Source organism: Bubalus kerabau, chromosome 6, assembly GCF_029407905.1.
Source record: "Bubalus kerabau isolate K-KA32 ecotype Philippines breed swamp buffalo chromosome 6, PCC_UOA_SB_1v2, whole genome shotgun sequence".
NCBI classification, from domain to species: Eukaryota; Metazoa; Chordata; class Mammalia; order Artiodactyla; family Bovidae; genus Bubalus; species Bubalus kerabau.
Genome location: NC_073629.1, coordinates 60,391,843 through 60,416,500, shown reverse-complemented (window position 1 = coordinate 60,416,500; position 24,658 = coordinate 60,391,843). Strand labels below are relative to the sequence as shown.

Sequence of the window (24,658 nt, the reverse complement as noted above, 5' to 3'; positions counted from 1 at the left end):
TTGGTATTGCTTTGTGTGTATGTATGAGTCCTTAGTTCATGTCCTTTGCCCATCTATCTATTATAATTTAGTTTTTCTTATTGATTTAATTTTCTTTAGGGTATTAAAAGCATCTGGCATACTTATTATAAACATTAGCACACAATCTAAAACATAGAAATCAGAACTTGCTAAAAGGGTCTATTTTAACAGTACATGCTTTTGTTATAGCAAAAAACATTGTAATTACATTATTAGTGAGTTGCATTTAAAGAAAAGCATAGTTAATGCCCATTTCTATTAGCAAAACAAAGTGTTATCCCTATTTTACTAGTCTCTCTCTCTTTAAAACATATAGAAGCAGGAAATAAAAAGAAAAATAGAATCTCTATATCATATTTTAACCAGTAATTTGAAAATAAAATTATTTGTAAAGCTAAAGTTTTAATGAAAAGTTGGAATAGTGGGGGTGGTGAAGGTAATTAAGTGGGTAGAGCAAAAGATCTGGCAAGAACTCAGCTCATTTCTATCCATGCTAAAGTTGTATTTTTTTCCCCCATAATCTTTTGTGCCAATTGACACTGATTATGGTTTATCAAACTTTATATAAACATATTAATTTTTTTCTTATTTTCTTATCAATACTTCTAGATCTTCATTTTAGTAAGTTTAACATGAAAAGAAAAACCCAATTAAGAATAACCTTAGAATTGTACATTTGGTTTATAACACACTTTTATATTAATTATTTCCTTTCACTTGATGTAGTCCCCATAAAACTCCATGAATTAGGTATCTTTCCCGTATACCTTTTAGAGATGAGAAACAAAAACAGTGGATGGATAAAGTTTACTTAAATATTTACATTCATTAGTTTCCACATTAAGCTTTTAGTTTTAATAAGATCTGATGGGAATATCCCTAATATATTCACCCTCCTAAACCCACCAATATATTTTGAAGTCAACTTTAGCATTTATCATGAAGTACAATATCTACTCTCATTTCAAAACTTTTAACCTTTCTTAAGTATTCTCTAGAAAATCTGATTCATAATATTACACAATAGATTAGGCTTTAAGAGGTAGTTTCATCCAATTCCCTTCCTATTGTTGAACAAAAACTAAATTATTCCAATTAAACAGGGCATATTTTATTGTCTCTAATACTCTTAATGATTTTAGGAAGAAGATTTAATAGTATTTCTTAATATTCAGTTTCAATATCTGGAATATATTTTCTTTTTTATTTTATCCTGAATAACTGCTCAGCAACTGCCTTTTTAAAAATTTCATATGCTTGAAGATCATTTTGAAATAAATTGACTTCATTCTCCTCTGAGTGAATTAAGTAATGATTGCCATTTGGTATGGTTTATCTTAGGGCTACAATAAGGCAGTGGATTGGTGGGCATTAGGAGTGTTAATCTATGAAATGGCGGCTGGCTACCCCCCATTCTTTGCAGACCAACCAATTCAGATTTATGAAAAAATTGTTTCTGGAAAGGTAAGTAATACATTTTATTATTCCTTAATTATTGATTATCTCTCTACATGAGTTTTAAGCATTATAGATTGAAACTATTTGATATCATCTGGATATTACCCTAAATTGGGAAAAATATAGAAATATCTATACAGTCTGCCTTTATATCTAGCACTCATTTAAGATACAGTAAATATTGAATCATTGAAGTCTTTGAGGTAAAAAAGGGCAATTTTACAAACAATGACAAAATAATAAAGCAATTTCCATCATTATTATCATTATCAGTTGTAAAATACAGGATCATAGCCATAGTTCTTCTATCTTTCTTCAAATAAATAAAAATTGTTAGTTACTTCATGTTGATATCTGCTTGGAGAGTAATTTTAGGGGCTGTTTTTATATGCCCTTGCTTTTTTAGGCGAGACTTGTTTAAATTATGTCAAACAACACAAAATTGAAAATAATTATAAAATATGTGCGCTACATCGTTTCAGTCATGTCTGACTCTGCAACCCCATGGACGGTAGCCCTCCAGGCTCTTCTTGTCCATGGAATTCTCTAGGCAAGAATATTGGAGTAGGTTGCCATGCCCTTCTCCAGGGGATCTTCTGGGCCCAAACATCAAACCTGCATCTCTTATGTCTCCTGCAGTGGCAGTCAGGTTCTTTACCACTCGCTCCACCTGGGAAGCCCCAATTTTAGAATAGATGAGCCTTTTAAGATGAGAATTCAAAGAAATGATGTTAATGGTTTTTCACGTTAATATGATTATAATTACCATTGATCTTTAGCAAATATGGAAAAAACATTAGTTCTTCTTGAATATGAGTAGATCGAAGTCGGAGTATCTTACATTTTGAAGTACTATACTAACCTTTCTTCTTTTGCATTTATAATTCCTAATTTTGTTTTCCAAGAGTATTTTGTTTAAAGTCAGCCATAGACTCTTGTCTTAACTCATACCTCTGGTCCTTTTTAAAAATACTGCTGTCAGTTTAAGTAGAGATGAGCCTGATTCTTCCCACCACGAAGAAAAGAAACTAAGCTTTCAAAAATTCCTGGAAGACCTTTTATACATTTTTGACAGAATTCATGGGAAGGAAGTTTCCTCCTTTTTCTTATTCCTCCATGTGGTATGCTCTATTAGTTTTTGTTCATTTGCTTGCTTGCTTGCTTTTGATCATATAACATCAATCTTGACATGACATTACCTTGAGATGTGATTCAATTGGCTGTTTTGTATGTTGTGACTTTCTAAACTTCCCTGGTGGCTCAGATGGTAAAGAATCTGCCTGCAATGCTGGAGACCCAGGTTCTAATCCCTGGGCTTGGAAGATCCTCTGGAGAAGGGGATGGCTACCCACTCCAGTATTCTTGCCTGGGGAATCCCATGGACAGAAGAGCCTGGTGGGCTACAGTCCATGGGGTCACAGAGTTAGACATATCTAAGTGACTAAACAACAATATCAAGGCGGAAATTAATCTGATCAAACTTTTAAAGAATCTGGAAAGTGATAGAAAAAAAAAAATCTCTTTTTCTTTGTATCTCAACCAGATTCATCCTCTATATTTAGTATGAAAGTTGACCCTTAGCATTCATGAACTTAAAATTTATAATGTCAGCTATTCAAAAGGTACCCTGATTATTCATAATGTAGTTATTTTTTTACCAAGACTCAAATTTAAATTATGGATGCTGCATAGCTAGAGCTTTAGGGATAAGACACAGATAGGATGAGTCTCTCCAGCCACCTAGAACCCACATCTCAACACAGTATTGTCCCATATGTCATAGTGTATATGCAGTCTACAGAGATCACAAGGTTTTCAGTTCTATTTTACTGCGTTTTAAGGGGGAACACTGTGGCAGTGTTCACAAAATAGGGGACTTACTAAAGAGCACATACTTAAACTATGTCGAAGCTAAACTATGTCGAAGCTAAAAAATGAATACCTCTTACAGATAATTAAGCTAGGTATTGAAAGATTTACACTAAAGTAATATAGAAAGGCAGAATGAAATATTTAGGTAGTTAAGTATTACTCCTGTCCTTGCTACACTTGTAGATCTCTAGGCTTCTGATTATTTATCTTTGTAATTGCTTTCACCCAAAAGAATATTAAAAGTCAAAAGAACTTTTGAGATTAACAAACAAAAAAATCAGGAAAAATTAATAGACAAAGCAGTGATTTATTTTTTTAAGAATTTGAGAAGTAATTATGTAACATCTCAAGAGAAAATAAAGACCAAAGGCTATATACTAAAATACTTTTAAATAACTGAATGGGAGAAGTATATTTTACTAATACAAAGACTAAGAGTGGAGAAGGCAATGGCACCCCACTCCAGTACTCTTGCCTGGAGAATCCCATGGGCGGAGGAGCCTGGTGGGCTGCAGTCCATGGGGTCGCGAAGAGTCAGACACGACTGAGCGACTTCCCTTTCACTTTTCCCTTTCATGCATTGGAGAAGGAAATGGCAACCCACTCCAGTGTTCTTGCCTGGAGAATCCCAGGGACGGGGGAGCCTGGTGGGCTGCCGTCTATGGGGTTGCACAGAGTCGGACACGACTGAAGCAACTTCGCAGCAAGAGTGCAGAATTTATAGTAATATTTCCAAATAATTTAATTACAGTTAATTACAAAGTTCCTGAATCTTTACTATATTGCTTAAACATCTTTAACTTCATAGTGAAAGTGGCTCAGTCATGTCTGACTCTTTGCAACCCCATGGACTGTAGCCTGTCAGGCTCCTCTGTCCATGGAATTCTCTAGGCAAGAATATTGGAGTGGGTAGCCATTCCCTTCTCCAGGGGATCTTCCCAACCCAGAGATCAAACCCAGGTCTCCCGCATTGCGGGCAGATTCTTTACCATCTGAGCCTCCAGGGAAACTTCATAGGAGAAGTCAAACTTTCTTACAAGGATGCTATTGTCATAACTAAATTTTATTCACTTAGGAAAACTACTTTCATTAAAACAAGTGTATCTTCATCTGTGTGAATAGGCCTCTATTTGTCAATCATTATACACTGTGTAAAATTTTTTGGCTATTTATGAATATGTTCATATCAAACTTTAACATTTAGGATCCAATGTTAGCGTAAAATTTAAATCTGCAGATATTCTAAAATTATAACAGTTTAAATCCTGGTCATCTTAGAAGAGAAGAGTAGGAACATAAAATTTTATATCACAATATCTGACTTTTATTCTTTTTTATTAGATATGATAGGGTGTTTGGTGTACTGCTGTTTTTAACTAAAGGTGCCAGATTATCTCTCCCCATAATGGATATAGAGTTGTTTTCATTTCTTATTATCTTTTCTTTTTTTTTTCTTTTTGTTTTTTTTAATTTTATTTTATTTTTAAACTTTACATAATTGTATTAGTTTTGCCAAATGTCAAAATGAATCCGCCACAGGTATACATGTGTTCCCCACCCTGAACCCTCCTCCCTCCTCCCTCCCCATACCATCCCTCTGGGTCGTCCCAGTGCACCAGCCCCAAGCATCCAGTATCGTGCATCAAACCTGGACTGGCAACTCGTTTCATACATGATATTTTACATGTTTCAATGCCATTCTTGCAAATCTTCCCACCCTCTCCCTCTCTCACAGAGTCCAAAAGACTGTTCTATACATCAGTGTCTCTTTTGCTGTCTCGTACACAGGGTTATTGTTACCATCTTTCTAAATTCCATATATATGCGTTAGTATACTGTATTGGTGTTTCTCTTTCTGGCTTACTTCACTCTGTATAATAGGCTCCTGTTTCATCCACCTCATTAGAACTGATTCAAATGTATTCTTTTTAATGGCTGAGTAATACTCCATTGTGTATATGTACCACAGCTTTCTTATCCATTCATCTGCTGATGGACATCTAGGTTGCTTCCATGTCCTGGCTATTATAAACAGTGCTGTGATGAACATTGGGGTACACGTGTCTCTTTCCCTTCTGGTTTCCTCAATGTGTATGCCCAGCAGTGGGATTGCTGGGTTGTATGGCAGGTCTATTTCCAGTTTTTTAAGAAATCTCCACACTGTTCTCCATAGTGGCTGTACTAGTTTGCATTCCCACCAACAGTGTAAGAGGGTTCCCTTTTCTCCACACCCTCTCCAGCATTTATTACTTGTAGACTTTTGGATCGCAGCCATTCTGACTGGTGTGAAATGGTACCTCATAGTGGTTTTGATTTGCATTTCTCTGATAATGAGTGATGTTGAGCATCTTTTCATGTGTTTGTTAGCCATCTGTATGTCTTCTTTGGAGAAATGTCTATTTAGTTCTTTGGCCCATTTTTTGATTGGGTCATTTATTTTTCTGGAGTTGAGCTGTAGGAGTTGCTTGTATATTTTTGAGATTAGTTGTTTGTCAGTTGCTTCATTTGGTATTATTTTCTCCCATTCTGAAGGCTGTCTTTTCATCTTGCTTATTGTTTCTTTTGTTGTGCAGAAGCTTTTAAGTTTAATTAGGTCCCATTTGTTTATTTTTGCTTTTATTTCCAATATTCTGGGAGGTGGGTCATAGAGGATCCTGCTGTGATGTATGTCAGAGAGTGTTTTGCCTGTGTTCTCCTCTAGGAGTTTTATAGTTTCTGGTCTTACATTTAGATCTTTAATCCATTTTGAGTTTATTTTTGTGTATGGTGTTAGAAAGTGTTCTAGTTTCATTCTTTTACAAGTGGTTGACCAGATTTCCCAGCACCACTTGTTAAAGAGATTGTCTTTAATCCATTGTATAGTCTTGCCTTCTTTGTCAAAGATAAGGTGTCCATATGTGCGTGGATTTATCTCTGGGCTTTCTATTTTGTTCCATTGATCTATATTTCTGTCTTTGTGCCAGTACCATACTGTCTTGATAACTGTGGCTTTGTAGTAGAGCCTGAAGTCAGGTAGGTTGATTCCTCCAGTTCCATTCTTCTTTCTCAAGATAGCTTTGGCTATTCAAGTTTTTTGTATTTCCATACAAATTGTGAAATTATTTGTTCTAGCTCTGTGAAGAATACCATTGGTAGCTTGATAGGGATTGCATTGAATCTATAAATTGCTTTGGGTAGTATACTCATTTTCACTATATTGATTCTTCCAATCCATGAACATGGTATATTTCTCCATCTTTTAGTGTCCTCTTTGATTTCTTTCACCAGTGTTTTATAGTTTTCTATATATAGGTCTTTAGTTTCTTTAGGTAGATATATTCCTAAGTATTTTATTCTTTCCGTTGCAATGGTGAATGGAATTGTTTCCTTAATTTCTCTTTCTGTTTTCTCATTATTAGTGTATAGGAATGCAAGTGATTTCTGTGTGTTGATTTTATATCCTGCAACTTTACTATAGTCATTGATTAGTTCTAGTAATTTTCTGGTGGAGTCATTAGGGTTTTCTATGTAGAGGATCATGTCATCTGCAAATAGTGAGAGCTTTACTTCTTCTTTTCCAATTTGGATTCCTTTTATTTCTTTTTCTGCTCTGATTGCTGTGGCCAAAACTTCCAAAACTATGTTGAATAGTAGTGGTGAAAGTGGGCACCCTTGTCTTGTTCCTGACTTTAGAGGAAATGCTTTCAATTTTTCACCATTGAGGATAATGTTTGCTGTGGGTTTGTCATATATAGCTTTTATTATGTTGAAGTATGTTCCTTCTATTCCTGCTTTCTGGAGAGTTTTTATCATAAATGGATGTTGAATTTTGTCAAAGGCTTTCTCTGCATCTATTGAGATAATCATATGGTTTTTATTTTTCAGTTTGTTAATGTAGTGTATTACATTGATTGATTTGCAGATATTGAAGAATCCTTGCATCCCTGGGATAAAGCCCACTTGGTCATGGTGTATGATCTTTTTAATGTGTTGTTGGATTCTGATTGCTAGAATTTTGTTAAGGATTTTTGCATCTATGTTCGTCAGTGATATTGGCCTGTAGTTTTCTTTTTTTGTGGGATCTTTGTCAGGTTTTGGTATTAGGGTGATGGTGGCCTCATAGAATGAGTTTGGGAGTTTACCATCCTCTGCAATTTTCTGGAAGAGTTTGAGCAGGATAGGTGTTAGCTCTTCTCTAAATTTTTGGTAGAATTCAGCTGTGAAGCCGTCTGGACCTGGGCTTTTGTTTGCTGGAAGATTTTTGATTACAGTTTCAATTTCCATGCTTGTGATGGGTCTGTTAAGATTTTCTATTTCTTCCTGGTCCAGTTTTGGAAAGTTGTACTTTTCTAAGAATTTGTCCATTTCTTCCACGTTGTCCATTTTATTGGCATATAATTGTTGATAGTAGTCTCTTATGATCCTTTGTATTTCTGTGTTGTCTGTTGTGATCTCTCCATTTTCATTTCTAATTTTATTGATTTGATTTTTCTCCCTTTGTTTCTTGATGAGTCTGGCTAATGGTTTGTCAATTTTATTTATCCTTTCAAAAAACCAGCTTTTGGTTTTGTTGATTTTTGCTATGGTCTCTTTTGTTTCTTTTGCATTTATTTCTGCTCTAAGTTTTAAGATTTCTTTCCTTCTACTAACCCTGGGGTTCTTCATTTCTTCCTTTTCTAGTTGCTTTAGGTGTAGAGTTAGGTTATTTATTTGACTTTTTTCTTGTTTCTTGAGGTGTGCCTTTATTGCTATGAACTTTCCCCTTAGGACTGCTTTTACTGTGTCCCACAGGTTTTGGGTTGTTGTGTTTTCATTTTCATTCGTTTCTATGCAAATTTTGATTTCTTTTTTGATTTCTTCTGTGATTTGTTGGTTATTCAGCAGCGTGTTGTTCAGCCTCCATATGTTGGAATTTTTAATAGTTTTTCTCCTGTAATTGAGATCTAATCTTACTGCATTGTGGTCAGAAAAGATGCTTGGAATGATTTCAATTTTTTTGAATTTACCAAGGCTAGCTTTATGGCCCAGGATGTGATCTATCCTGGAGAAGGTTCCATGTGCGCTTGAGAAAAAGGTGAAATTCATTGTTTTGGGATGAAATGTCCTATAGATATCAATTAGGTCTAACTGGTCTATTGTATCGTTTAAAGTTTGTGTTTCCTTGTTAATTTTTTGTTCAGTTGATCTATCCATAGGTGTGAGTGGGGTATTAAAGTCTCCCACTATTATTGTGTTATTGTTAATTTCTCCTTTCATACTTGTTAGCATTTGTCTTACATACTGCAGTGCTCCCGTGTTGGGTGCATATAGATTTATAATTGTTATATCTTCTTCTTGGATTGATCCTTTGATCATTATGTAGTGATCTTCTTTGTCTCTTTTCACAGCCTTTGTTTTAAAGTCTATTTTATCTGATATGAGTATTGCTACTCCTGCTTTCTTTTGGTCCCTATTTGCATGGAAAATCTTTTTCCAGCCCTTCACTTTCAGTCGTATGTGTCCCCTGTTTTGAGGTGGGTCTCTTGTAGACAACATATGTAGGGGTCTTGTTTTTGTATCCATTCAGCCAGTCTTTGTCTTTTGGTTGGGGCATTCAACCCATTTACATTTAAGGTAATTACTGATAAGTATGATCCCATTGCCATTTACTTTATTGTTTTGGGTTCGAATTTATACACCGTTTTTGTGTTTCCTGTCTAGAGAATATCCTTTAGTATTTGTTGGAGAGCTGGTTTGGTGGTGCAGAATTCTCTCAGCTTTTGCTTGTCTGAAAAGCTTTTGATTTCTCCTTCATACTTGAATGAGATCCTTGCTAGGTACAATAATCTGGGCTGTAGATTATTTTCTTTCATCATTTTAAGTATGTCTTGCCATTCCCTCCTGGCTTGAAGAGTTTCTATTGAAAGATCAGCTGTTATCCTTATGGGTATTCCCTTGTGTGTTATTTGTTGTTTTTCCCTTGCTGCTTTGAATATTTGTTCTTTGTGTTTGATCTTTGTTAATTTGATTAATATGTGTCTTGGGGTGTTTTGCCTTGGGTTTATCCTGTTTGGGACTCTCTGGGTTTCTTGGACTTGGGTGATTATTTCCTTCCCCGTTTTAGGGAAGTTTTCAAGTATTATCTCCTCAAGTATTTTCTCATGGTCTTTTTTTTTGTCTTCTTCTTCTGGGACCCCTATGATTCGAATGTTGTAGCGTTTAATATTGTCCTGGAGGTCTCTGAGATTGTCCTCATTTCTTTTAATTCGTTTTTCTTTTATCCTCTCTGACTCATTTATTTCTACCATTCTATCTTCTAATTCACTAATCCTATCTTCTGCCTCTGTTATTCTACTATTTGTTGCCTCCAGAGTGTTTTTAATTTTACTTATTGCATTATTCATTATATATTGACTCTTTTTTATTTCTTCTAAGTCCTTGTTAAACCTTTCTTGCATCTTCTCAATCCTTGCCTCCAGGCTATTTATCTGTGATTCCATTTTAATTTCAAGATTTTGGATCATTTTCACTATCATTATTCGGAATTCTTTATCAGGTAGATTCCCTATCTCTTCCTCTTTTGTTTGGTTTGGTGAGCATTTATCCTGTTCCTTTATCTGCTAGGTATTCCTCTGTCTCTTCATCTTGTTTAAATTGCTGAGTTTGGGGTGTCCTTTCTGTATTCTGGCAGTTCGTGGAGTTCTATTTATTGTGGCGTTTCCTCACTGTGTGTGGGTTTGTACAGGTGGCTTGTCAAGGTTTCCTGGTTAGGGAAGCTTGTGTCGATGTTCTGGTGGATGGAGCTGTATTTCTTCTCTCTGGAGTGTAATGAAATGTCCAGTAATGAGTTATGAGATGTCTATGGTTTTGGGGTGACTTTGGGCAGCCTGTATCTTGAAGCTCAGGGCTGTGTTCCTTTGTTGCTGGAGAATTTGCTTGTTATGTCTTTCCCTGGAACTTGTTGGCCCTTGTGTGGTGCTTGGTTTCAGTGTAGGTATGGAGGCGTTTGATGAGCTCCTGTCAGTTAACGTTCCTTGGAGTCAGGAGTTCCCTGGAGTCAGGGTTTGGACTTAAGCCTCCTACTTCCAGTTATCGGTCTTATTTTTACAGTAGTTTCAAAACTTCTCCTTCTATACAGCACCATTGATAAAACATCTACGTTAAAGATGAAAAGTTTCTCTACTGTGGGGGTCACTCAGAGAGGTTCACAGCGTTACATGGAGAAGAGAAGAGGGAGGAGGGAGTTAGAGGTGACCCAAATGAGATGAGGTGGAATCAATAGTGGAGAGAGTGGGCTAGCCAGTAGTCACTTCCTTATGTGCACTCCACAACTGGACCGCTCAGAGATGTTCACGGAGTTATACAGAGAAGAGAAGAAGGAGGCAGGAGACAGAGGTGGCCAGAAGGATAAAAGGGGGAAATGAAAAGGAGGGAGACAGATCCAGCCAGTAATCAGTTCCCTAAGTGTTCTCCACCATCTGAAACACACAGAAATTCACAGAATTGGGTAGAGTAGAGAGGGGTTAGGGAGGAGATACAGGCGACCTGGTGGAGAAAACGGAGAGTCCAAAGGGAGAGAGAGCAGTCAAGCCAGTAATCTCGTTCCCTAGTGAAAAATGGGTCCTGAAGATTGGGTTCTTAAAGGTACAAAATTGGTAACAAATACATAAAAGCAAAAATTAAAAATCTAGAGTAGAGTTTGGAGTTTCAAAAATATGATGTTAATGAAAAGAAGAAGGAAAAGAAAGAGAGAAAAAACGAACAAAGAAAAACAAACAAGGTCGCGAAAATTATAAAGAAACTACAGGTACAAAATTGATAACTAATACCAAAAAGCAAAAATTAAAAATCTAGAGTAGAGTTTGGAATTTCAAAAATACAATGTAAAAAAAAAAGAAGAAAAATACAGAGAGAAAACAAACCAACAAAAACAATGTCGCAAAAATTATAAAGAAAATACAGGTACAAAATTGATATCAAATACCAAAAAGCATAAGTTAAAAATCTTGAGTAGAGTTTGGAATTGCAGATATAGGATGTTATATAAAAGAAGAAGAGAAAGAAACAGAGGAAAAAAAAAAAAGTCACAGAAATTAAAAAAAAAAAACTATAGGTACAAAATTAATAACATATACCAAAAGGCTAAAATTAAAAATCTAGAGTAGAGTTTGGAATTTCAAAAATACAATGTTGAAGAAAAAGAAAAAAAAAAACAAAACATGGTCAAAAAATTATAAAATATATATATGAAGTTTGCTGAAGAAGAAAAAAAAATAGGGTCTTTTTTTTTTTTTTTGGCCAAGTAATAGGTTATAAAAGTCAAAATTAAAGGACAATAGAGGACTTAAAATTTTTTTTTAAAAAAATTTAAAAAAAAAAAAAGAGAGATTGATCGTAAAAATAGTAAAAATATATCTAGGTCTTTCTCTGGTTTTGTTGTGAGTATTGTGGGTTCAGTTCATTTTTGGCTAGTTCCTTGGTCCGACTTATATTTCTCAAGATCTATAGGCCCCTACCTATGTAGTCCATAGTAACCACAGGGTTTTAATCTATGGCCTGTAGCTTCCAAGGCGTTTCCCTCTGTTATAGCTTCTTCTGTTTGCTGGTCTCTTCAGTGTCTGGTTTCCGCCCTGACACAAAGGGGATGGTGGAGGACACTTTTTTTTTTTTTTTTAGGCTCACTTGTTCAGCCGCGCTGTGGGGAGGGAGGGAGGGATGCTGCAAACAAATAACACTGGTGTGCGCTTGTAGTGCCTCAACCACACTGGGTCTGCCCCCGCTCACGGCGTGTGTAGCCTTCCTGCCCACACTGCTCGGGCTCTAGGTTGTTCCGCCGGGAACAATCAGAGGCTGGCCCTGGGCTGACCTCCCAGGTCCAAGCCGCTCAGGTTCAGGCACTGGGGTAGTCCTCAGAGGCGCAGACTCGGTTGGGCCTGCGTTTTGTGCTCTTCCCAGGTCCGAGCAGCTCAGGTGATGAGGTGTTTGGCGAGCGCCAATGCTGCGACTTATCGCCTCCCCGCCACTGGGTTATCTGGGTGTAAAACCGGCACACCTTCTCAGGCAGATGTTGACCGTCCAGACCCCCAAGAAGTTTTAATTAGCAAAGAAGCCTGCTTACAGTTTTATAGATAGTGTCTCTCTGGGGCTGCGATTGCCCTCTTCCGGCTCTGGCTGCCTGTCACCAGAGGGGGAAGGTCTGCAGCCGGCTGTCTCTGTTCAGTCTTTTGTTCTGTGTGCGGGCCTGACGGTGTCTTAGGTTAGGGCTGGCTTTTCGCGTGGTAGATATCCCACAGTCTGGTTTGCTAGCCCAAATTATTTCGCTCAGATCACGCTCAGGACATTCGGGCCAGATTCTTACTCTAAGCGACGCAGCCCGTGCCCCGCTTCCCTGCCCAGCCCCCGCTTGCTAATGGGGTGTGCAGGCGTCTGCGCTGCTTCTCCGCTGGGGGAGTTACCGTAGGGCTCACAATCTGTGATTTTTAATTGTTTATTTATTTTTTTCTCCCTTTTATGTTGCCCTCTGTGCTTCCAAAGCTCGGCACAGATTCAGCAGTGAGAAGGTTTCCTGGTGTTTGGAAACTTCTCTCTTCTTAAGACTCCCTTCCCGGGACGGAACTCCATCCCTCCCTCTTTTGTCTCTTTTTTTGTCTTTTATATTTTTTCCTACCTCCTTTCGAAGAGTTGGGTTGCTTTTCTGGGTGCCTGATGTCCTCTGCCGGCATTCAGAAGTTGTTTTGTGGAATTTACTCGACGTTTAAATGCTCTTTTGATGAATTTGTGGGGGAGAAAGTGTTCTCCCCGTCCTACTCCTCCGCCAACTTGGCTCCTCTCCTATCTTTTCTCATCTAAAGTAGAATTCATGAAAATATTATTATTGAGTGATCTCTAGGATCTGTATTATGTAAATATGAAATCATGTTCACATTTTCCACTAAAACCATCTGTTTCAGCACTCAGATTCAAACTAGAAGTTGTCTCTATCCACATTATAAAGCATTATTGTCTCTCTGTTTAGCAGCTAAAAGTCAAATTGGAGATTAACTTGTTTTCAAATTTTTTAATTGTTCAGATCATTGATAATCCAGTTTTGGTCTTACAGATCCTGTATTTGTATTTAAATTTTCTTAATGGTTTTATTGATGTCAAATATTTAAAAACATACTTTTCATTCAGAATTTATCTGATTTTTTAAAAAAACATGTTATTTTATACAACAGTATTTCATGATGAGTGTATTTTTGAAACCATGTTATTAATATAAAGATTATAGGAATCATTGACTTACCAAAGTTCAAATAAATAAGTTTAATAAAGTGATTAGTTCACTAACATATGTATATTTGAACATTAGATTGTTACATTCTTTCTCTATTTACAGTATTTTAGCTCAAACTAATATTTTTCAATGTACAGAAAGATGATCAATCAGCTTGTTAGATTCTCTCCTACACATATTTTGCCTTTAATAAAAAACAGAGTAGGTGGTATTTAAATGTCAAATTATTCATACAGTATTAAGATTCAGGTTTAGAAATGCCTAGTTAACAGAAAACTCTTATAATTCCCACATTGACTATGCCTCATCCTAGCAATACATATGCTGAGTTTCTGTATATAGTCTTTAAATTTAATACCTCAGTGCCTTATATTCTATAACAAGAATCAGTGATGGTTTCCACAGCAACTCTATCTGGCTTCATTACTCTTAGAAATGCAAAAGTTAACACTGTACTGAAAAATGATATTTGCAAATGAGGTAGCAAGCGAGTAATAGCTGTGTGAAAACCAAGAATTTTTTATTTATGTAATTAAAAAAAAATTCTTAGCTCCTAAAGTATGATTCCATTTTTAATGACCACCAGATATGTACAAGAAGACACTATACAAAATATCAAGTTATAAACCTAGGTACACACAGAATAACCAAAAGAATTGGTTAATTTTTTTTCCTGAAGGGCCATCCACATTCACATGAAGTGAAGTATGGTTGATTAGCAGCCAAATGACTATTCCCTTTTGTGTCTAGGGCCCCCAAGACGACCCCAAGGTTAGGTGATTCACTAGGAAGATTCACAAAGTTCATCATATAGGGATATTCAGGGAATGAATATCTTACATTGTAATAAGTACCTTCATTGTAAGGTATCTTACAAGAAAGTTTATAAAGTGAAATCAGCAAAGGGAAAAGGCATTTATGGTAATGTCCAGAGGAAAGTAGCATAAACTTTCAAGAGTCCTTGCCCAAAGAGGTCAGAAGGAAAACTTTATTTCTCCAGCAATGAATTTTGGCAACATGGATAAATTGTTGTCTACCAGGGAAGTACAGTAAAGACTCAAGGCTCAAGGATTTTATTGGAATCACATATACATCTTCTATCTGGCACATACCAGAATCTGAGATTCCCACAACAAAAGCAGATGTTCAGCATAAGCCATATCGTTTGTAGTAAATCTAGGTGCAGTGAGCCACTTGTGTCACTTAGGGAAATTTTTCAGTTTCTTGAACTGTGACCATTCCAATTCCCAGATACCTGCCAAGGGCCAAACTGGCCGACAGGCCTTCCTCAAGGGTAGCAGTCTCAAGCCTGCTATATTATCTCTTTTCTGTATATTCCTAAATAACATACACATATGCAGATATACCACTACACTTTTTCGAAGGCCCCAGTGCTAATACTTTCTTGAGAAATTAAAATGCCATTTTCTATTTGGCCATGGCTACAGTCAAAGACACTTATAGTACTCAATAGTTATTTTCATAAAATACAAAAGCAGTTATACTATATCCATAAAATCCAAGGCAGTTTTTTAACACCTTGCTGTGAACATTTAAAATTCTTAATACCTGCTGTGAGACAGTCCTTACCTTAGGAGTCCTATGGGCAAATGATTGCAACTTGTTTTGCAGAGTATGGAATGAGAATGGGGTGGATAATAGCCTTCTGCAACCATCTGAATTCATTTTATCTATGCGCTGTTTCTGCATAGGTGAGAACAGATCAGAGAGCCCACAATCATGGTACTAATATAAGTATTTTGTTAATGTCCTAGATGTTTCCTTTTATGTATATAGGATCCAGCCCTATGAGACTGAGTCCTATGAGATAGTGTGGAACTTATCACCATATCTGCTAGAAAGTATGTATGAAAAGATGTGTTCTGAAAAGTTAACTAATGTATATGCTCAGTTTTGCTAGATAATTTTTTAACTAGGATCATAGATTTCTTAGAGCTATACTAATTTAGAGAGAGAATTTCTTAAAATATCCCAGTATGCAATGTGGGCAGAAGTTGACAGATTATTGACTGTGTACAAACTCTTTTGAGTCATCTAAGCCCAGTAAATTTTATCCTGATGCAGGATAAAATGTTACTAGTTGAACAGTCTTTTCCTCCATAACTGCAGAAGAATAGCAGTAAAAATTTTCTCCTCTTCAATCAGAGATCAACTTTGTAATTTCTGTGATTAAGCTAAAAGTAGACAAATTTGACTTCTGTCTCACTTTGTTTCTAAAATTAAAAAAGAGTGAATTTAAATCATCCTGTTTGGATGGATACTATAACAACATGCACTGATTTTCTTCTTGGATATAACTTTCTCTTAAATTTTTAAAAGGTAATAGTTATTCCTAAAACCAAAATGCACAAGACTTTATAATTGATGTTACAGCCGAACAAATATTCGGTTGTTTGCTCAGTTCAAACTTAATTTCATAGTTATTTTAACATATTGATTAATATAATTTTACAGAGTTAAGAAGGTATCAGCTATATTCACAATTTTGTCCTTATAAAACAAGGCTTTAGTTGTCTATTTTCTCCCTCACTCTATCAAATTTAAGTGCTTTAAGAAGAGAATTTGTTTGTTGTACAAATTTAAAAGGTGGAGCATGAGAAAAGAAGAAAAGAGGAACTTATTATACTCTGCAATGACTTTTCTAGTACACTCTGTCCTTGAGTAGTCTGGAAACATAATGATAAATATTGCTGACTTCTAGGTTCCTTTTTTGAATCGGAAGTTCAGCTTCAGATCATTAAGATATTATTCTAAAATGAAACATGTATTGAATTAGTGCCTATAAGATACTAGGCCAGTTTCAGAGGGAATTCCCTGGCAGTCCACTGGGTAGGACTTGGTGATTTCACTGCTGTAGTACTCAGTCGCTCAGTCATGTCTGACTGTGTGATCACATGGACTGTAGTCCACCAGGCCCCTCTGCCCATGGGATTTCCTAGGCAAGAATACTGGAGCAGGTTGCCATTTCCATCTCCATCACTGCCATAGACCCAGGTTCAATTCCTGGTCAGGGAACTAAGATCTCACAAGACATATAGCGTGGCTGGAAAAAGAAAAGGCAGTTTCATAAAAGTTAACCTAATTTCTTTTCATACCCGCCAGATGAAATATACTTTTATCATTTTATGGATGAGATAAGTGAGATTATCTCACTTATCGGAAAGGTAAAAGTTTGCCTAAAGTATAAAGAACTAGAGTTGGGATTGGAACCCAGGTATTCTTTCTACCAAAGAAATAGCTTAGTAGAATTCTTGAGATGACAAGAATGTTCCATTTTATTTAGTTTAACTCCCTTATTCTATATGTAGGTAAATCAGGGCTCTGAATAGCCCAAAGATAAAAGCTGCTGCTGCTGCTGCTAAGTCACTTCAGTCGTGTATGACTCTGTGCAATCCTATGGACAGCAGCCCACCAGGCTTCTCCGTCCACAGGATTCTCTAGGCAATAATACTGGAGTGGGTTGCCATTTCCTTCTCCAAGATAAAAGCCAGTTAGTGGCAAAGCAAGAAATAGAATCTAGTTCAGTGGTTTTTTCATTACTCCTTCATTTGGCTTCAGTGACTCTTCATGATCTTGGCTTTATTTCTGAATTACTCATGTTTCCTTTTTTTTTTTAATTGGCTTAAAAAACATATAATTCTCATGAAACTCTTTAAAAAGGGGATGCTAGAATGCTTGGATTTATATCTTCATTCTTTTTCTTTTTCTTTTTAAAATTTATTTTAATGGGAGTATAATTGCTTTGGCCACCTCATGCGAAGAGTTGACTCATTGGAAAAGACCCTGATGCTGGGAGGGATTGGGGGCAGGAGGAGAAGGGGACGACAGAGGATGAGATGGCTGGATGGCATCACTGACTCAATGGACATGAGTCTGAGTGAACTCCGGGAGTTGGTGATGGACAGGGAGGCCTGGTGTGCTGCGATTCACGGGGTCGCAAAGAGTTGGACACGACTGAGCGACTGAACTGAACTGACTGAATTGCTTTACAATGTTGTGTTAGTTTCTGCTGTCCACCAACATGAATCAGCTGTATATGTACATGTATCACTACCCTCTACTCATCTTTCCTTCTAAATCTCTTTGGCTCGATCTTCTTTTTTGCACATCTTTCATTGGTGGTCACATCCTCTGTATAACTTTTAATACTAGCTATAAAGAAAGAAAGTGAAGTCACTCAGTTGTATCTGACTCTTTGTGACCCCATGAACTGTAGCCTACCAGGCTCCTCCATCCATGGAATTTTCCAGGCAAGAGTACTGGAGTGGGTTGCCATTTCCTTCTCCAGGGGATCTTCCCAATGCAGGGATCGAACCCAGGTCTCCCTCATTGCGGGCAGACCATCTGAGCCACCAGGGAAGCTTAATACTAGCTATACGTGACTCGTAAGTTGCATAATTTTGTATCCAACTTCCTGAGATCTCCACTCGGAGGTCTAATGAAAAGTGAAAGTGAAAGTGAAGTTGCTCAGTCGTGTCCGACTCTTTGCGACCCCGTGGACTGTAGCCTATCAGGCTCCTCCGTCCATGGTATTTTCCAGGCAAGAGTGCTGGAGTGGATTGCCATTTCCTTCTCCAGGGGATCTTCCCAACCCAGGAATCGAACCCAGGTCTCCGGCATTGCAGGCAGATGCTTTACCATCTGAGCCACCAGGGAAGCCCAGAGGTCTAATAAATATCTCAAATTCAACCTGTCTAAAACTGACAGATTTTTGTTTTCCTTAGCAAATCTGTTCCTCTCACGATCTTTCCCATCTCATTTGATGGCAGCAGCATCCTTTCAGTTACTTTCAGCTACTCAAGCCAAAACACCCTGACGTTCTCAATCCATATTTGATGCATAGGAAAACCATATTGCCTCTATCTTTAGAATATGCACAGAATTCAGCTACTTCTTACCACCTCCACTGATACTGCTCTCTTTTGAGTCACTAGAGTGGTTCTTTAAAAAACATTGTCAGATCTTGTTACTCCTTTCAAAACCTTGCAGTGACCCCCATTTTGTTCAGAGTAAAAAATTAAAAACCTTACAAAGAAAGGTTTTGCCAGGAATGATGGATGACAACATTTTTAGAAGGTCACATTTGTTGCTAAGTTTCTTTCTCACTAGAATGTGAACACTGTGGAAGCAGGAATCTTTGTCTTACTTTGGTTTTTCTACTATACCCCAAGCACATCTGTGCCTAGCATATAGATGGTATTGAATCAGTGTTTATTGAATTTAAGTCCATGCCTTTGTTAGATATTTATTAAGCTCATAGTATATGAGCAGTGCTAGATATAGCAAATCAGTTGCAGCCTCTGCCTTCATGAAGCTTTCATGAAATAGATGCCCACTCTCAGAGATACCAGTTCAATTGGTCTTCTGTATATTCCAATTATATGTATATTTTTAAAATTATTTCAGATGATTTTCATGCACATCATGTATTGAAAGCTTATGTGTGTGTACCTCACTACAGAAGTAGATTTATTCTTAAGAATATATCATTAGGAAACTCAGAACTAACTTGGTCTCTAAAGGTTGAAAAAGAATCCTAAACAGGAAATATTAGAGGATAAACATCCAGTAAACACTTCAGGGAGCACATACTTCACAAAGCCCTCTTTCATGTTAAATGATCCCAGTTTCCAATAACCTTACCACTTAGATCCACCGGTTTAATGGGGTTAAACTGTCTCTTTTCCAAATCTAGCTCTTTACAGCTGCTTTCACATTTTTTGCCCTATCACATATTTTGTGCTATCCTGGCCTGAAGAAAGATGTAGGAGTCAAGAAAATCAAGTTATTTTCCCAACAATGAAACTGAGTTGATAGTCTCACTGGAGCTCAGGTTCCTTATTTTTATTTCTTTAAAAAAAAAAGGTTCCTTATCTTTAAAACGAAGCTTTAGACTAAATTAAACTCCCTTTAGCTGCAGTATTCTAGAATTCTGATTTTACTTTCTATATCTACATATGTTAGAATTGATAATAGTTAAAGAAACAATCGGAGAAGGCAATGGCACCCCACTCCAGTACTCTTGCCTGGAAAATCCCATGGATGGAGGAGCATAGTGGGCTGCAGTCCATGGGGTTGCTAAGAGTCGGGCATGACTGAGCGACTTCACTTTCACTTTTCACTTTCATGCATTGGAGAAGGAAATGGCAACCCACTCCAGTGTTCTTGCCTGGAGAATCCCAGGGACGGGGGAGCCTGGTGGGCTGCCATCTTTGGGGTTGCACAGAGTCAGACACGACTGAAGCAACTTAGCAGCAGCAGCAGCAGCAAAGAAACAATGCATATCAGAATTTGATACAGTTTTGAAGGAAGAGTTCATCATTTTTCTCATTATAGAAGTCTTTGGTGTTTCCAGGTTAACATACTATAAATAAAATTCTTCCATTTAAAACATCAGTCAGTTCAGTTCAGTTCAGTCTCTCAGTCGTGTCCGACTCTTTGCGACCCCATGAACCGCAGCATGCCAGGCCTCCCTGTCTATCACCAACTCCCAGAGCCTACCCAAACTCATGTAAAGGATATGACAGATACCCATCATTAATATGGCTTACTGTGGGAGTGTGGGCTACCTATCATAATCTCTGGGGAAAAAGAAGGTGTGACGTGGAAGTGAGGAGGACATGTATAGAATTTCAGTTTCCCAAATGATTCTGATATCTATCATCACAACCCTCTACCACTACTTCCCACTTGAGAAACACTGTTCTGAGGATTAAACGAATAAACATACTCATTAACTAATTCAGGACCATCACTGTATTTGCATTCCAAGTAAGGAACTGTTTTATTTAGGTGTCTGTATTCTTTTTTCACTTCATTGCATATTACCTGAATTCAAAAGATTTATTTGTAGTACATCACTATCTACCATTCTGAACATCATAAAGGGGAGAATAACTGACACATTACATTGAACAGTTCATGAAACCTCTATTTTAAATGAAGATGTCTACTTCAAATAAGGTATTTCTTAAGAATCTAAACAAAATTAGAATATAATCATTTTATAAATAATTGTGGTATTTTTCAAGTGGATGTGGTGTCTTTGAATACCTTGTATTCTCTAGTTTTTACTCCAAGTAGGATAAAGAAATGTGCAGATATTTTTTAAGATAAAATTTCAGTCTTCTATAAGGTTCCTGACAGTAACCTGAAGTTAAAGTATATACCCTTAAGTCAGAGTCCTGATTTGCTATTATAGCTCTGCCACTTACTAGCTCTGTAATCTTGAGCAAATTGCTTAATCCCTGTAGGTCTTAATTACATCAGGTATAAAATGGGGGCAATCATACTTAGCTGTTATATTTTGGATTTTATGAACCAGTGCATGTAAAGTGTTTGGCACAGTGCCCAACTTCTAATAAGCCATTGTGTCAAAAGTAGGAACTAGAGAGGGTGGTAGTTCACATGTCTTTTTTTTAACATATAACCTCTTATAATCTGTACTAATACAAGCTTTGCACAAATGAGGTTTTTTAGTCACTAATATGAGTTGATGCCAAACCTTCAACTTTCAAATAGTCTTTGGTTACTTGACACAAGTACTAGTTTTCCTCTGTTATGATGGTGATTTTAGTTTATTATTTATCCTAAAATTGTTTTTTGATCTGTCACTAGCAGAAAAAAAAAAAAAAAGCTTCTGCTTAATGTAGTAAATAGCATTGCAAATAGTGTTTCCCAAGCTTTCATGTATAGATGAATTGTTTAGAGACAGAAGCTCAGATATTCAGGCCAGTACCATTATCACCTTTGAAGTAAGCCCCAGGAATCTGCATTGTTATCTTCGGCTTCCTAGTAGATGGAAGTGATCCCTGGAACCACACTTTGAGAAACGTTTGTTTACAGAATAGCTGTGAGTGGCAGTCAGAAGACTATGATGATGAACCTAGTGTTGCCATAGATTTCTAGCTCTGCATCCTCTTTTAACTTCTGTTTTGAGAACGTGAGAATCTGTGTCGAGCACATTGAACTTTCTCAAAGTCAGAATATAATAAAGTAAGAAGTTCTATACGTTTGAAGTGTAATAAAGAGTAAAATGCATGGGGCTGGGATTTGTAAGACTACGTTTCTAGTCTAGTTCTGCTGCTTTCTGGTGTGATGATTGGGTAAGGCATATAATGTCTCTGAATCTTAGTTTCTCTGTATTTATTAATAGAATATAGGTAATACTGTATTCATCGAGAATGTCATTATTGGATTAGGATATAAGTGCCAAGAAATCAGAGACTTGTTTTTGTTCACTGTTGTGCATCCAGCACCTAGAATAGTACCTGGCACATAGTAGGTACTCAACACACTATTGTCAGATGGGTGAACTGTCTTATTTGAAGTGATCTAATAAATCCTGGAACTACAAACACAAAAATGACACAGTATCTTCCCTCCAGAAGTTCACAGGCTGGGTGAGACATACATGCACGAATACTGCAGCGTAGTTAAATGAATGCGTGCATGGTGAAGATCACCTGAGGTAATGTCATGACACACAGTGCACGTTATAGGGGCTGGTGGCACTTGTAGAGAACCAAAGAAAGAATGCAGGTTCAGAAATGTATCTATTAACCCTTTAAAGCATTTCTTCAAGATTTATCGTCAGTTTGAAGTTAAGGCCATGATAATCCAGAGAATGGTGTTTGTGTTTAGTGAAGGTGGGAGCATGAAATTGGGCACACAACAGGAAAATGGGATTAAAATGAAAGTGCACGTGCTCACACACATGTAGCTATATGCATACATACGTGTGTGTGTGATGCGGAAAAGAGCAGTGGAAATGAGTGAACACAGTTCCATAGGACAATGGAGAAAAGGTAATAATGAAAGAAAATAGTAAGGAGGCATAGGTATAGCTATTCATTCTAAAATCATCCCTTAATAGTACCCATTTTAATTTTTCAGTACTCATAGTAATAATAGGGTGAGAACTGAGAGTTAGGTTGGAATAGAGAGTTAGAGGAGAAGAGTGTTTAAACAAAACAGAAAGTAGACCTAGGTCTCCAATGACTGGTACTTTCTTTTATTGATTACCTGATTTATAACATCTTCACTTATTTGGAGTTTTTTTCTTTGTTTTTAAGGCTGGAGGCCAATCAACTAATTATAAAATCTTCACAATATAGAAAGTGGAAACTGCTTTTAAACCAACCTAAATCATTTTTGTACTATTGCATAATAGCAGAATTATGCTTAAAAGTCACCCACTAGTGAAAGAAAAGTGGTTTCCTATGCTATGAAAGGCAGTGTGGGTTTTTATCATCATTTTTAGACTGCTTTTTTGATCATCTCTTTAAAAAATGTGCATACTGATATATTTCATATGCTGCTTTTTCTATTTAAATTACAAGTTTAAATTTGTTTCTAAGACAAAAGTTTATAATATGGGATCCAAGGGGCCTCTCTTGAAGATGGGTAAACCTTCTGACATTGCTGGAAAAGTTCTGTAATTATGCACATTTTTCTGAAGAGGGGTCCATTTTTCTGGAGTGAAGGTGAAAGTGTTAGTCACTCAGTCATGTCCCATTCTTTGCCACAAAGTTTATGACCAAAGCAAGATCTTAAAAGAACAGTTTTAATTCATTCACTTAAATAATTACCTTTTTTAAGGACTACTATGGAGACTGAAGTATGTAGTTAAAAGTATTTGAAACTCATCACTACATATTTTTGTTTATATAATGATCTATCACATTTAAAAAAATACCTTTCAGAAATATCTTGAATCTTAAAATGTGTGTCTTACCACATGGTCTGTTTTGCAGGTTCGATTCCCTTCTCACTTCAGTTCAGATCTCAAGGACCTTCTAAGGAACCTGCTGCAGGTAGACTTAACAAAGCGGTTTGGAAATCTAAAGAATGGTGTGAGTGATATAAAAACTCACAAGTGGTTTGCCACAACAGATTGGATTGCTATTTACCAGAGAAAGGTGAGCCTGTTCTTTCTTTAATTTAAAAGCTTTTTAAGTTACTATTTAAATTATATGTAGTAGAGGTATCTTCAACTTAGCACAAAGTTTTAATATTTTTTACCTTTTGAATTAATCTTATGTAGGACTTAAAGAACCTTTATAGGACTTCCTTGGTGGCTCAGTGGTAAAGAATATGCCTGCTAATGCAGGAAACGTGGGTTTGATCCCTGGGTCAGGAAGATCCCTGGAGAAGGAAATGGCAGTCCACTCCAATGTTCTTGCCTGGGAAATCCCATGGATAAAGGAGATTGGCCAAGTACAGTCCACTGGGATTGCAAAAGAGTCAGATATGACTTAGCGACTAAACCACAAAGAACCTTAGAGCTCACAACTTAAATGAGTTTTCTCCTTGATAGAAGGGAAAGCGTATAGTCTGTATAGATCATCATTTGGAAATATTTTCCTTGTCAAATTTTTCCTACCCATACCTTTTACTTTTCATATGCAATGGCAAGTACATATTAGTGTCCTAATAATCTGCACTTCAAAGCTGATGTGAAGTCACATTAGTAAGACAATATGTAAACAAATATACCCACCTACCCAGAAGTACACAGCCAGATTTAATAACATTTAATTGTTGGATTCATTAAGATATTTTTCAATCATCATTACTTTACCTTTGGGATAAATTGAGACATTTAAGAAAACTTTTGCTATGCTGAATTACCTTTATCTCTCCTTTTCCTTCTTAAATGCCCAGTTAAAGATAATTTATATGAATGAAGTGTTTTCATCTTGAATGTGTTAATTTTTTCTTTTTCTTTTCCTATAAAAGCAAAACACCTAATGTCTCCGAAATTTGCCATATCTAATAATGCCATGAAGCAAGCCATATGAGTGAATTTCCTTGGGAAAAAAAATGTAAATGCTCTAATTGTAAATAGTCATTTTTCTAATTTATATTCTTAAAAAAGATTTTTTTAACACTTAAAAAAAATTTTAATTCAGTAAATAAAAAACATAGCAAGACTAAAGCAATGTGAGTCCAGTACAGCCTTTGTATCTCAAAGAGGGACTCAGATAATCTCTAACCATTAAATTCATGAAACATTGCTGTTAGCATTATTATCTCAACTGAATGTGTTAT

General features: G+C 36.6%; 1 protein-coding gene across 3 annotated transcripts in view; it reads left to right on the top strand.

The window, feature by feature from the left end:
* The window catches only part of PRKACB (protein kinase cAMP-activated catalytic subunit beta), a 148,656-nt gene that overhangs the window by 110,331 nt on the left and 13,667 nt on the right, over positions 1-24,658 (top strand). For all 3 annotated transcript variants that reach the window (XM_055585348.1, XM_055585349.1, XM_055585347.1), the window contains 2 exons: positions 1,363-1,485; positions 23,362-23,526. In XM_055585348.1, coding sequence (XP_055441323.1) covers positions 1,363-1,485; positions 23,362-23,526 — 288 coding nt within the window. The remainder of the gene's footprint in view (positions 1-1,362; positions 1,486-23,361; positions 23,527-24,658) is intronic.